Below are 13,282 nucleotides of genomic sequence, written 5' to 3'. Positions count from 1 at the left end.
ATATGTTTGTCTATTTGTCTATATGTATGTTTATCCCTTGACCTCTATCCATATGTCTATCTATCTCTCTGTCTATATATTTACTATTTATTTGTTTATTTGTCTATCTAGAGCTATCTAAATGTAGATGTGCATATGCCTATCAAAATCCATCCACAATTCATGTATTTAAATATGATAATTTATCTACCCATTAGCCACCTAATGATTCATTGTACTATTCTACTATTGCTAGTCTAATCACCCAATGTATCCTTGTTTTGAGCATCCATCTCTCTCTCTCTCTCTCTCTCTCTCTCTCTCTCTCTCTCTCTCTCTCTCTCTCTCTCTCTCTCTCTCTCTCTCTCTCTCTCTCTCTCTCTCTCTCTCTCTCTCTCTCTCTCTCTCTCTCTCTCTCTCCATCAATCCATCCATCCATCATCCACTCATGTCCCACCCATGTCCCACCCTTCAAAAATTCATTTGTCTATGACATTCCATAATTCATCCACCCATTCATCCTTGCATATATGCATTTTTATATCCATCATATAGGGGTAGTCTACAATCTATTTATCATCCACATGTCATCTGGCCATCCATCAATCTATCATATAGGGGCAGTCTACCATCTATTTATCATCCTCCACATGTCATCTAGCCACATCTATTTATCATCCTTGAGTCATCCACCCACATCTATCTATCTATATATATACCTGATCTCTACCTACTACCCTTACATCTATCTATGTGCATATAGATGTGTAAGTCTATTGGTTGTTCCATTGATCTGTATATGTGTTTGTCTATCTTTTGACTTGTCCCTCTATTTGCCTCCACCCCTTGTTCTAAACTATACAAAATGTGAAGAGCTCATTGAGATCACACCTTTTGGTTAATGTACTCAATTTTAAGGTGGTTTTCTTCCACATTGGTTTAAAAAGACATTGGATAGGCCTTATTCCTTGGTGGAGTATGATTAATTAAGTGTGAAGATACATTCAATGCCTTAGTTGCAAATATATTTTGTTGATAAGATCTTCAAAAATCTTTCTTTTAGCACTTTCTTTCTAAAAAGAGGATGTCGTTAAATATAAAATGTGAAATAAAGAGAGGCTTTCCTCTTCGAGGTCTCTTCATATGATTGCCTAAAACAAGGAAGAGATTTTCATTTAAAAACATTAGCAAAGGCTATGGGAATACGAACAAACCCACTTTTTAAGAAGTGAGCAGCACTTTAATTGTAAATTTTATCTAGAACATTGTTCCATTCTTAAGTTTCAATGTAGGATCTTCTTAATAAGTTAATGGCATGAAATTGAAGCATGATTGTAAGCAAAACTAATCATTTACCTATCTTGTTATACTTCGAGTGCTTTATATCTACATAAGATGTGAAGCTTTATTGAAGGTTCAATATATACTTTTGTCTCAAGAAGATCAACTCTTTTAGAAGTTGGCATATATCTTGGGGGGTTCACTATAGGTAAAACCTCTGTAACATGGCAATGCCTATTTATAAGACCCCTTATTTGCGAACTTTTCATTAATAAAACATACACTATTTCTATTTAACTACGAGAACCCACTTTAAATGGAGACCTTCTATATGTAGAAGGTGTATGACAAAGGGATTTAAAAAGTTCATTACCTATACAAGCATATTATCTAGTTGCTAGAATCCCTCATTTAATCAATAATACAAGTGATAAAAAATTCCATGTTAGTCTCTTATTATACAACATTTCCCATTTTTAGGATCACAAGGTTATGGCACAAGGATTATACACTTGTAGGATGGTTACATAGGGGTAGATTTCTACAATGTGTTTTTATTAGCATTGATTGATAACTTATAAAGTCTTGCTATGAGTAAAAGGTCATTTGATTCGAGACATTATAGTGTATGCAACAATAGGTGGACAATTTGGTTGATTGATGGTCACATCTTCCTTTTTTGTAAAGCTATAATAGCATTGCAACCTTCAAGAAGAAAGAAAGGATTTAAGATAGATGATAAGTTAAGACATTGGTGCACATCATCACATACATTTGAGACATGATATATAATGAATCAATAAATCTGTGTAGAGTAGCCCAAGGTTAGGGAAAATGTGGATGCACTTCATTGTAGAGCTAGTTCAAATTTTTGAGAGAACCTTCTCAATTGTCCGTTCATTGTCTTGGAAGGAAAATGCCTTTCAAAAAGTCCTAGATTTCTACTCATATTCCAATGAAGTTATAACTAGAACTATAGGAGAAGGACTCATGTATCTTTCAACCAAAAAACATTATTTTGAATCTTGGGATGGCCAACCGTTTAGTGAAAAGCAAAGGGTGTCCATCACATTTCGTCCCTTTTCCCTCAAATACCTTAATGTATTAGGTTTTAGCCGCATGTTGATAATTAGAGAGCTAGTGGGCCATGAGAATGTGGGGGGAACTTTAGGTGTGAATGGACTTAAATTAAGGAAGTGTAATAATGGGGGGCAAATCCAAGGTTGCGTCGAAATAATGGTGTAGAAAGATATGGTTTGGTCATGTCGTTGTTTGGGAAGTGACTGTGGTGGTGGTGGTGGAAGTGGGGGTGCACTCCCCCACTCACTCACTGAGTCACTCAAACAAAAAACAAACCTCATGACATTTCTAGTGTTGTGATGATAGGCACCCCTCGAGACTCGAACCTTTTATATCATGTGCTTTCCTAAGTTCCTACCTTAATATGATGTTACCTTTGACACCACCATCACATTCCATATCTACATATGGCAATACCTTCCTTAATACCTTAATACTGACATCAATACATATCTTAATGTGGCAATATCTTTGATACATTAATATATTATGGTTTGATGTAAAGATCTGGATGGGATTATATTTTTTCAATACGCAATAACTTAACGTTCGACAAAACGTTGTTTTAGATGCAGTCACTCTTATATGATGTACCTATTACTACGTTAATGCATATATACGATCAATACACAATATATTATTCACTCTCATACGGTATACCTTAGTACCTTAATGTTATCACCGCTTTTACGGTTATTCACTTTTCTTTTTTTCCCCCTCCCGTTTGATAATTCATATTAATTATTCACTTTTCTTTTTCTATTTCCCCCCGTTTGAAAATCCATCTTCAGCGGCCGGCACGCTGGCATCTCACCCGTTTCAAGGGGGGGGGGGGGGGAGGGCCGGGGGATTGATTTTTTTAAAAAATATAATTATTATGGACCATATTTATTTTCTTTCTCCTCGGGATCCACCGGGCGGCCCCGAATTCCCGCCTGGCGCCCCAGTGCCGCGCGGCCGGCAGCCCGCCACGTGTCCGTACGGCGATCGTAGGGGTGTCCTTCCTCGGGCGTGAGACTGCCGAACAAAAGGCGGGGACGGGCATGACGTCAGCGCCCCGCGTCACCATCGGAGGAGCGTGCTGTCTGTTCGTTGTGGGCCAGGCTTGCCTCCCGCGACTTGAGGGGCGATCGCGGGCCCCGCCGCAAAAGCTTTTTTTTTTTCCCCACCCTAGCTTTTTCCATTTCTTTTGTGTATTTTATTGCCCCGTTTTCAGACCAAGATGGGGATGGCTTCTCTCAGATTCTCTCTCTCTCTCACTCATGTTTATAAGCGCTAAACTTCGCTAATCCACACATGTTTATAAGAGCTGCGTCACACCTCGCTACAGTGGGAGGCGTGGAGGTGGCATAGCCCTGTTGTCTTCTAGTCATACCAAGTAGGAGTAGGGGGCAGTGGGGTTTCCCTAACCCTTACTATCCCTACTCACTCTCATGAAAAAGCAAGTGCCATCTCGATAGTAAGGGCCATGTCACACCTAGGGTTAGGGGGGCTACTCTTACCCCCACCAAAACTAACCTCATGGTCACACCCTTTAGGCTAGGGGAGCATGGTTACATTAATGCCCACCTTCCCCTCCTAGTAACTCCTTCGAACGAGGTGCTATCTTGGTGTTAGCAGGGTGAAGCACTCTAATTGGTTACTTTGCGTTAGCTTTTTGTTACTTGGGTTTCAATTTTCTCTTAATTACTAATTAACGTATCTAATTTCCCCTATTTGTGCAACTGCCATGGAAGTGAAATATAGCCATCCATACCCATTTTGCCCTTACTATCGCTCTAGGGTGACAAGGTTCTTACAAGGCTAACAAATTAAAAAATGATGTTGTCTTCAACCACACCATGCATTGAATTAAAAAATGATGTTGTCTTCAACCACACCATGCATTGAATTACAGTATGCCAACCATAGCCATCTAACGTGTTGACATTGCAGTTCACTTTTTCTCACCTTAGCATGACCCCTGTGCAACTTTTGCATTGCTAAATCATTTGAGATCCCCTCCTCACCCTAGCATGACACAACTCTAAAGTAAGTGTAGGTCAATGTGTAAGTTTTTAGAATGTAGTATTTTAGTTATATACAAGCAATTCTTTTTGCTAGCACCACCCTTCCTCCTCTCCATATATGCTTAAGGCATCTTGAAAATGTTCATACCACGTAAAACTTCTCCCTCCCCTCTTTACAAGGATTTCATATGAGTCATTTTTTAAAATTTAAAAGTCTTCATAGCCATGCATTTTACTATTATGATGTATATTCTAATTGGTGGTGTTGCATTACTAACACTATGCACTATTCGCCACTAGTTAACTCTTCTCACCCACATCATCAATTCACAATGCAGTCTATAATTGCCATTTGAACAGATAGTTGCAACAAAGTGAAGATTTTAATAGTTTCATATCTTTATAATGTCTCCACATGCGTTTGAGAGAGCTTGAGTAAAGGTTCTCTTATGTTGTTTTGCATCGAGGTTGGAGATAGATTGAAGATAACACAATAGAGCAAGTTAGGGTTTATAGGGATTACAAGCTTCAAGAGGTACTACATAGTCATCCTAACAGGATCCTGTAAATAACATCTACTAGGAAATTCATTGTTAAGAGAATCTGTATATCACTCATAACGAAGCTGTACATCTCGATTATATAGATCCATTATCTCACTCTTTGAGTAATTTTAAACCCTATGATGAATGAATGATTTCTCTTTCGATTAACAAGTCTCCATACATACACTTTCTTATCCCATAACTTCATCATGGAGAATGCCTATAAATGCACCCCTTAGGTCGATCAATGGGCACATATGGTTATAAGTTAAAAGAGTATTGTTTTCATGATACTACCACTATACATTGCTATGGCATGATAATTACTGCAATTGACATAGCAAATGGATACTATTAGTATTGGCTCTTAGCCAAAACTATTGTAGAAAGGCTTACTATAACCATGGATGAGTGCCATTCTCTAATAACAAAATCTCCCAATTGATGGGCTTCTCCAAGTTGACATGAAGACTTCACCTACCTTATGGCAAGCAATAGGATAGTTGGTAGGAGGGGGGACTTTCCTAACCTATCAAATCACACCAACAACGACATTTCTATCCCTTACCATGCATGCTTATATAATCTAGTGTCTAGTGACACATCAATATAACAACTTCAGTTGTGTGTATAAGCATAATATGACATTGTAGCATGAGTTGGTGCCATTGTTGCAAGCTTTATGAAGCTTACAACATACTAAGAATGTGAAACTACATAGGACAAATCCAAAACTAGTCTTTGTTTCTTGCCACTTTTTTGTGCCTCTTAGAGTAGTCCACGAGCTGAACTCTCCAATGAGATTTGATGATTCTTTTGAACCAATATGGCCTCATTGTAAGCTTATATGTTACAAAGACCTGGGATGAGATAATATCCCCTCTTGAATTTTCCCATTTTAGTGGGCACAATATTTGGCCTATTAGAATCTCCAAACCCTCAATGCACCATTTTCATATATGGTGAAATTTCAAAAGTCTGTCTTTTATTGTGGTGAATGCATGAAATTGGTTTTTTGTGATAATTTTCACTTACAAATGTGTTAGAAATCAAGTAAAAAGATGGCTCATGACCTATTGATCCCATATATCTACCTTGAAGCTGACAACATGTCAATTTAACAATTTGCAAGCTATCCCTAATGGTGCTCATGGGAAGTTGCTCTTGCCTAATTTGCTTGGTGATCAAAATGAAATGTCCTAGTTAAGACCCTAGTTGGTTGCATGAGATATAGTTTGCATGGTTTGACTATAAAACATGACATATAGGGAATTTTTGGTTTAGCAAGGCTAATCGTTGCACTTTTCCATATTAGGAAAGTACAATATCTTTAATGGGAAATGCTTATGTGGATGCAAGGAGAAATAAAGCATTTCTTGTGGGATGGGTGCGTAGTCAATAACTTATGTATGACAATCTTAACAAAGCTAGCATTGGGAGATTGGAATAATAACCTAACTATGCTTATATCTATTCTATGTGCAAAGGGCTTGGAACAAACCTTTTGAAACAATTAGAGCATTCACTTTGCACAATATTTGGGAAATTAGACTGACAATGGTCTTTTCAAAGGAAGAATTAATCTAGGAGAAAGTAATTTACAAGATAAACTCATTATGGAGGTATTTGGTATGAATATTGGTAAACTAGACATTGAGGGTGGGGTATGGCTGGGTATGGCTAAGAGGCTCGATCTTTTGGCTTAGCATAGTCTAATATGTGATATTTCTTTAATCTTAACACAACCTTTACGCGTCTAAGAAATTGAGGTTAGATTACGGCCGTTCAACATGTTAAGTCGCCCCAATTAGCGATCCAATCCCCCGCTTAGTCTAACAAGGCAACGGGACTCATTTGTGGAAGGATTGCCGGAAAACAGCCAAAGAGCGATGAATTGTTTTACTCCTCTAGTGTGTTAGTTAAGTCCATGTTGCAACTTAGATTTTGCCAAGCAGTTGCGTTCACACTCTAACTGCCAGTTTCCGGCTTTCCCTTTCCTTTTGCCTTCATTTCATCATTCTGTCTATAGTCATTGCCATATCGCAGTTCTCTCTCTCTCTCTCTCGATATCTCTCTCTCTCTCTCCCCTGCAAACTAGATCTAGTATCACTCTCCAACAACAGAGATTTGCCCCCGAACGGCTCCCTTGACAATGATGATGGACTTCAAATAGGGCTAGGGAGCTGTCTCTTGCGAGCGACCTTTCGACTGCTGTAGTCCCTTCCTTTTGTTTTGTCATATATTGCGGGCCGAGCGAACAGGAGAGCTGGGAAGTGGGTCAATGTACAGGTAGAGAGAGAGAGAGAGAGTGTGTGTGTGTGTGTGGGGGTGTGTGCGAGCGCTGTGAAGTGAGAGCGAGTGAGGGAGAGAGCTGCGAGAAAGACAAAAGAAAGGGAGGAGGCCGATCAGGAACGCAAAGAATTGCGTTAGGGTTAGGATAATGGAGGGCGGAGGAGGAGGATCATCATCTACATATGTGCAGGATATGATGAATATACAGCAAGCGATAGGTACTCACATGGGAGGGGTGGAGGCTAGTGGCAGTAGTACAGGAGCTGCAGCGGCAGGGACGAGCTGCAATAATATGATGATGGCGGCACAGGTGCAGGGCGGCGGCAGCAGGAACGATCAGAATATAATTAATATGGATCATCATCATCATCATCATCAGCATCATCGTCATAATCAGCTGCTGCAGCAGCAGCAGCATCCGGGGACGTTAATGCAAGGCGGAGCCGGCAGCATGCAGATGATGATGATGAGTGGAGGGGGAGGGGGAGGCTCTGGAGGCGGCTTGGCGGGAGGTAATTCGTCGGGGGCGCCAGGCCCGGCGGCGCCGAGCCGGTACGAGTCGCAGAAGAGGAGGGACTGGAACACGTTCGGGCAGTACCTAAGGAACCACCGGCCGCCGCTGGCGCTGGGGCGGTGCAGCGGGGCGCACGTGCTGGAGTTCCTGAAGTACCTGGACCAGTTCGGGAAGACCAAGGTGCACGCCCCGGCGTGCCCGTTCTTCGGGCACCCCCACCCGCCCGCCCCCTGCTCCTGTCCACTCCGCCAGGCCTGGGGATCCCTCGACGCCCTCATCGGCCGCCTCCGAGCCGCCTTCGAGGAGCACGGCGGCCGCCCCGAGTCGAATCCCTTCGGGACACGTGCCGTCCGCCTGTACCTCCGCGAGGTTCGGGAGATGCAGGCCAAGGCGCGGGGCATCGCATACGAGAAGAAGAAGCGCAAGAAGCCCCCTACTACCACCACAGCCACTACTACTGCAGCAGCTGCTGCTCCTGCTGCAGCTCCCCCTCAGGCTTCATCCCCGCAGTCCACTTTGACGTCCGCGATCTCCTCCAGCTCCATCCCCAATACACAGCAGCAGCAGCACCTCGTCTCTCATGCCATCGCTCCGCAGCTGCTCGCGTCTCATCATGCAGCTGCTGCTTACAATCGCAATGATATCGCCATGGCTGCTGCTTCCTCGTCTTCTGCATTGCCTGCTTTCACTCACCCACACGCCGGCCCCCCTCAGCAGCTCCTCCATCTCCACCACCACCACCACCATCACCATCAGCAGCCGGCCCCGTCTCCCTCAATCCCAGGCCCTAGCTCCGCCTCCATCTTTAATGGATGATTACTGCTTTATTCACACCTCATACTACTGCTGAGTTCATCGTATATTACTCCCTACGATTCCGCCTCCTCTATATCAATCCCATGTCCAAGCTCCACTTCCATCTCTGACAGATGACTGCAGCAGCGCCTTGCTTACAACACAACAGCTACTTGTCATCAGTCAAACTTATACTACTCATCATGATCATTCCACCTCCAATCTAATACTAGTCCTCGTTCCGCCTGCTCCATCAATCTCAGGTCTGACCTCCGCCTCCTCCTCTTCACGGATGACTGCTGATCCTTACACAACTACTACTCATTACTAATTAATCTTATACTTGCTGTCATCATCGATCATTGTTAACCACAACGCATCTATAATCGTCGAACTTTTCTACTAATGCTTTGGCTCTTTAGAGCGGTTTGTGTTCCTTTGACAACATATAGTGCGTTGATGCGGGTCTACCTCACTTCAAGGTGACTTCTGCAAGCTGCGCCCTGCTACTGGAGTCTACCGACACTCGAGCAAAGGCATTCACATCTGGTCTTCTACCAACAATGAACTCAAGCTGGAATCTGGATCTACTACTGACGTCCTCTCAACGCCTGACAGATCACATATGATTTTACGTACACTGGGATACATTCTACATTGATTCTGAACAATGGAGCAACTTACAGGTAGCAACTGGCTTGGTACAATTCTTCACCTTGTACATCTCACACAACTCAGCTACCTAAGCCTAATACAGATTGAGTTGCTTATTGTACTTCTATGTTTGCATGAAAGATTATCTATTCTTCAACAAGATACATGCTCACCATGAATGGTTTTCTAGCTTTCATTGCAAATGAGTTTAGCTAGCATTGGATGACATGTGGAAGTAATGTGATCTATCGAACATCTATGCAACACATTATCCATAAGTAATCTTGTATTGCTATTTGTATAAGCTATATTGCCCGAAATTGTCGCTATCCTAGACTAGCCTAGGCAGTTGGCCTACAAAATCAATAGGAACTATATGTACTTCTAAGTTAGGATTTTCCACAACCAACTATATTATTGAAAGTTTTACCACAAGTTGTTGAACCAACGCTTCGATATAAAAATATTGATACTAGATAAAGATACTACAGTAATCAAATAGAAGATTAGAGCTTGTTAAGATCTTTGATAGTTTAGAATCTAATATCTTACTTGACTTTTGAAAATAGAAATGATATTGCAAAAGCATAAGTAAGAGTAGGAAAAGGATACATTGCCTAGATTTGTCTATATGATTTTGCCACATGATTGTTCTGAAGTCATTTTCAAGTTTTTTGTAGGTTATCTTGTTGTACTAGATACAAATGTAAGTCTTAGAGGTTAAATTTTTGTCTCATTGCTTCAACAACCACTATTGTGCATTCCTTGCAAGATTGCTAAGTATGTCTTGTGCCCGACGATGTCCAAATCTTAGAAAATCACCTCTTGGAGGGTTCTAAATTATATGTTGTAAAGCTAGGGAGTCACTTTTGTGTTGTTGCAATGAGCCTTATCATCAACCTAACAAGTCTCTACTCTTTGGTAAAATTGGGGTTGTTTTTGATAGGTGGGCCCGTGAGGTAAGCAACAATTGTGACAAATATGCCCATGACATATAGTGAATCCAAATGATTACAGTTCGCTTTGCTATCTATTACCTTAGGTGGAGTTCGTACATATAAAATCCTTATAGATGCCATTCACTTCTTAATGGCTAATTATGATCATAAAGTCTCCTTCGCAATTAGGAGCCATAAAGAAGCATTGAAGTCCTCTTTATGATGTGTTTCCAATACATTTGAAGTAGAGGGTTCTTGAACTTAAAGGGCTTCATAATGCCCACAATAGTTTTTTTAGAAGTATGTCATAATTTGTGTGGCAAGTGAAAATTCATCAAACTCTTAAGCGAGAAAATATGTTAGTATGCATGAAGTGAGTTCTCCACCCAATCATAATCACATATAAATCCAAACTCGGTATCTCTTAGATTTCACCACTATTTGGGAGGCATCCACCCCCCATTTGTGGCACTAATTATCTATTCTATCACCTAAACACAAGACTATCAGTGGTATTGATTATCTAGTCACTTGAGGCTCCCTTAAACCCAACTTGTGCCTTCTATGGACCACTTATGCAATGTGATCACTTGCATAGGGCATCATTTCTCATAGTGCCCATTCTCATAGGCTATCATGTCCATCATATGGTCACGCCTCTTCTCAACAGACACATGTCAATAGAATATATTTATTATGAACTATAACACACCTTTCCCCTATGAATTGTATTCTTCCTTAAGAATATTAAAATGACGTTATCTCTGTTCAATCACATGTAGAATATTAAAATGAGGATACCTTTAGTACTTGATCATATGCATCCACATCCATGTAAAACTATCCTCATGTTGCTTTTGCAAATAACTAAACACTTTTAATACAAGGAGTGACTAATCCATTGCTATCTATGAGCCATGGTACGAGTCTAGTCAATGTGATAATGAAGAGCCAACAAACAATTCACTAAGGTTCTCATAACTACTAGCTAGCCACATAATCTCTTAGTTCTACTATCTTATATGAAAAATGGGTAAATGCTTTCTTTTCTTTGGAAGTGCTAGCTCATAAGTTAACTATTCCAAATGGACCACAAGACCTTGGAGGCACTCAAATATTGTAGACCTTTAAATATGCCTTATCTTTTGGTTGAAACTCAAGTTTACTTCATTTAAAGTTTATAATGCTCTTATAATGATTTTAGGCCTTTATATTTTATTTACCAAAAGACAAAATTTTATTTAGTTTCTTGAGGTTGCCTCATGAATCTACTCATCTTGTAAACTAGTTAAGGAAATTTCATGGTTGGAAGATAATCTTTCCAATCTAATTGCTTTTGTTCCATATAGGCTCTCAATATGTTCACTATACTATGGTAAACTCTTTCCAGTGTTGTGGTAGATGCCAATGATCAATAGCCAAGCAAGCACCCCTTGTGTAAATACACACTATACAATCATATATTAGTGAGGATAAACAAAGAATAAGGGTACTATTCATTTTTCATCCACATAGTCTCTTGTGTTCTTCTCTCTCTCAATCCTCTTATACTGATCCATAGCTTTTACCTCACATCCCACCATTACTTCCCTCTCAATTGGTATTAAAGTGATGCGTGTTTGTGGGAGCTCGTGCTTGGAGTGAGGAGCATGGGAAGTGAGTCTTTGTCATGAACATTGAGGATTCATGCTTCTTCTTAAATTGACATTGATGTTTATTACTTGCACATGGTAGAGGAACTATTCTCATCACTAGGATCTAGGATTAAGTCAATAGGTGCTTGAACTATTGAGACTTAACTTGAAGCATTGAGATCCCATTTTGGCATTGATTTGGGCAGCTATTAGTGGCTAGGGTTGAAGTAAAATAGCTTGGCTTTGGATGCTTGAGAAGAGATTTGGTACATGGTTTTGGTATATATAAGTATAGGGCTTACTTAAGCAGGGGAAAGTTTGTCTCTTGAAAGTAGAGGGCCTACTTGTTAGAAGCATAAGTCTTAAACAAGGGGTTTGAGCACATGGTTTGCTTGTGAACCCAAGTGGGGCATTCTGGTTCTACTTGTTAGAAACATAGAAGAAGTAGAGAAGAGAGAAGATTGATCAATTTGCAAACATTGTTCTATGAAACTTGTTGGAAATTGGTCATTTTGATGATTTGAAGTAGATTTAATATAAGTCACATCGCAATTTTTTTCAAGGCATAAAAAAACTATGTCTTGGTACTCTATTGGATTTTTTTAAAAATGTGATTTTTTGGTAAGGTTTAAACATTAATTAACACAGACTAGTCCACACTTGAAGTCTCCCAAATTACTTTGGACTTCAAATTGCATACATATTTTAATGGATTTGTTGACTTGAAGGATTTTCCAAGTTGATTTATGCTCATCTTGTAGAGATTATGTAGCTTGAAATTGATTTATGAAGGTAGTTTGCGTGTATTTGGTCTCCAGTGGCTATTTTGTGCTCAAAAGATAGTTGAAATGCTTTGAAAAGCTTATGAAAAATACACATACCTTTGGGAGGGCTAAAAAAGCATTTTTGCACTATTTTTATGCTACTTTGAGACTTGGATAGCTATTGCTTAGCTTTGCAAGGCATCCGTTTGCAAACTATGGTATATCTTGCTATTTTTGGTATGTAGATATACTTCTATTAATATGGCCTCTTGGTGGAATAAACTTTTTATATCAGAAACATCAAATATACAATTGATTGGTCCAAAAGAAGCAGGTGAAGCTAATCAAATGTAGTGGGATTAAGTTTGAGGACATATGCCTATATATATCAGAGGAATTGGATGAGCTACCATGCTCCACTATTATGTTGCCACTCTCAAAGTCCATTATTTTAATGTAAAAAGATTAGAGGGTACATATAGTATATGGAAAAACCTTGGGGACTTGTTGAAACGGGAAGTGTAGCCTTACAAGTTTATTAGATGAAAAAACCCATTGATCTCTATATGGAAGAGGGAGTTTCAATATCTAATAATCTCAATGAGTTCAACACTATGTTTAGCCAACTGAGATATCTGAAGATTGTCTTTCATGATTCATGAAGGCCATGTTCTTTTTAGTCACCTTACTTGAGAGTTGGGACACTTTTAGGATAGCCATTAGTAACTGGGCAAGTACAAGTGCTCTTATGAGTTCTAATATTGAGATCTATTTTCCCATTGCCTAGGTGAAAAGAA

At 40.0% G+C, this 13,282-nt stretch overlaps 1 protein-coding gene across 1 annotated transcript; it reads left to right on the top strand.

Moving 5' to 3' along the window:
- Positions 1 to 6,849: 6,849 nt before the first annotated feature.
- Positions 6,850 to 9,607, top strand: LOC148032357 (uncharacterized). The gene has a single exon (XM_087682994.1). It carries the CDS (start codon positions 7,335 to 7,337, stop codon positions 8,514 to 8,516), a length of 1,182 nt encoding a protein of 393 aa, XP_087539120.1. The 5' UTR covers positions 6,850 to 7,334; the 3' UTR covers positions 8,517 to 9,607.
- The last annotated feature ends 3,675 nt before the right edge of the window (positions 9,608 to 13,282 follow it).

This window comes from Lygodium microphyllum, chromosome 8, assembly GCF_053477565.2.
Source record: "Lygodium microphyllum isolate KBCC chromosome 8, Lygodium_microphyllum_v1.1.10, whole genome shotgun sequence".
NCBI classification, from domain to species: domain Eukaryota; kingdom Viridiplantae; phylum Streptophyta; class Polypodiopsida; order Schizaeales; family Lygodiaceae; genus Lygodium; species Lygodium microphyllum.
The sequence above is the reverse complement of the archived record's forward strand: the minus strand, read 5'-3'. Positions and strand labels throughout refer to the sequence as shown.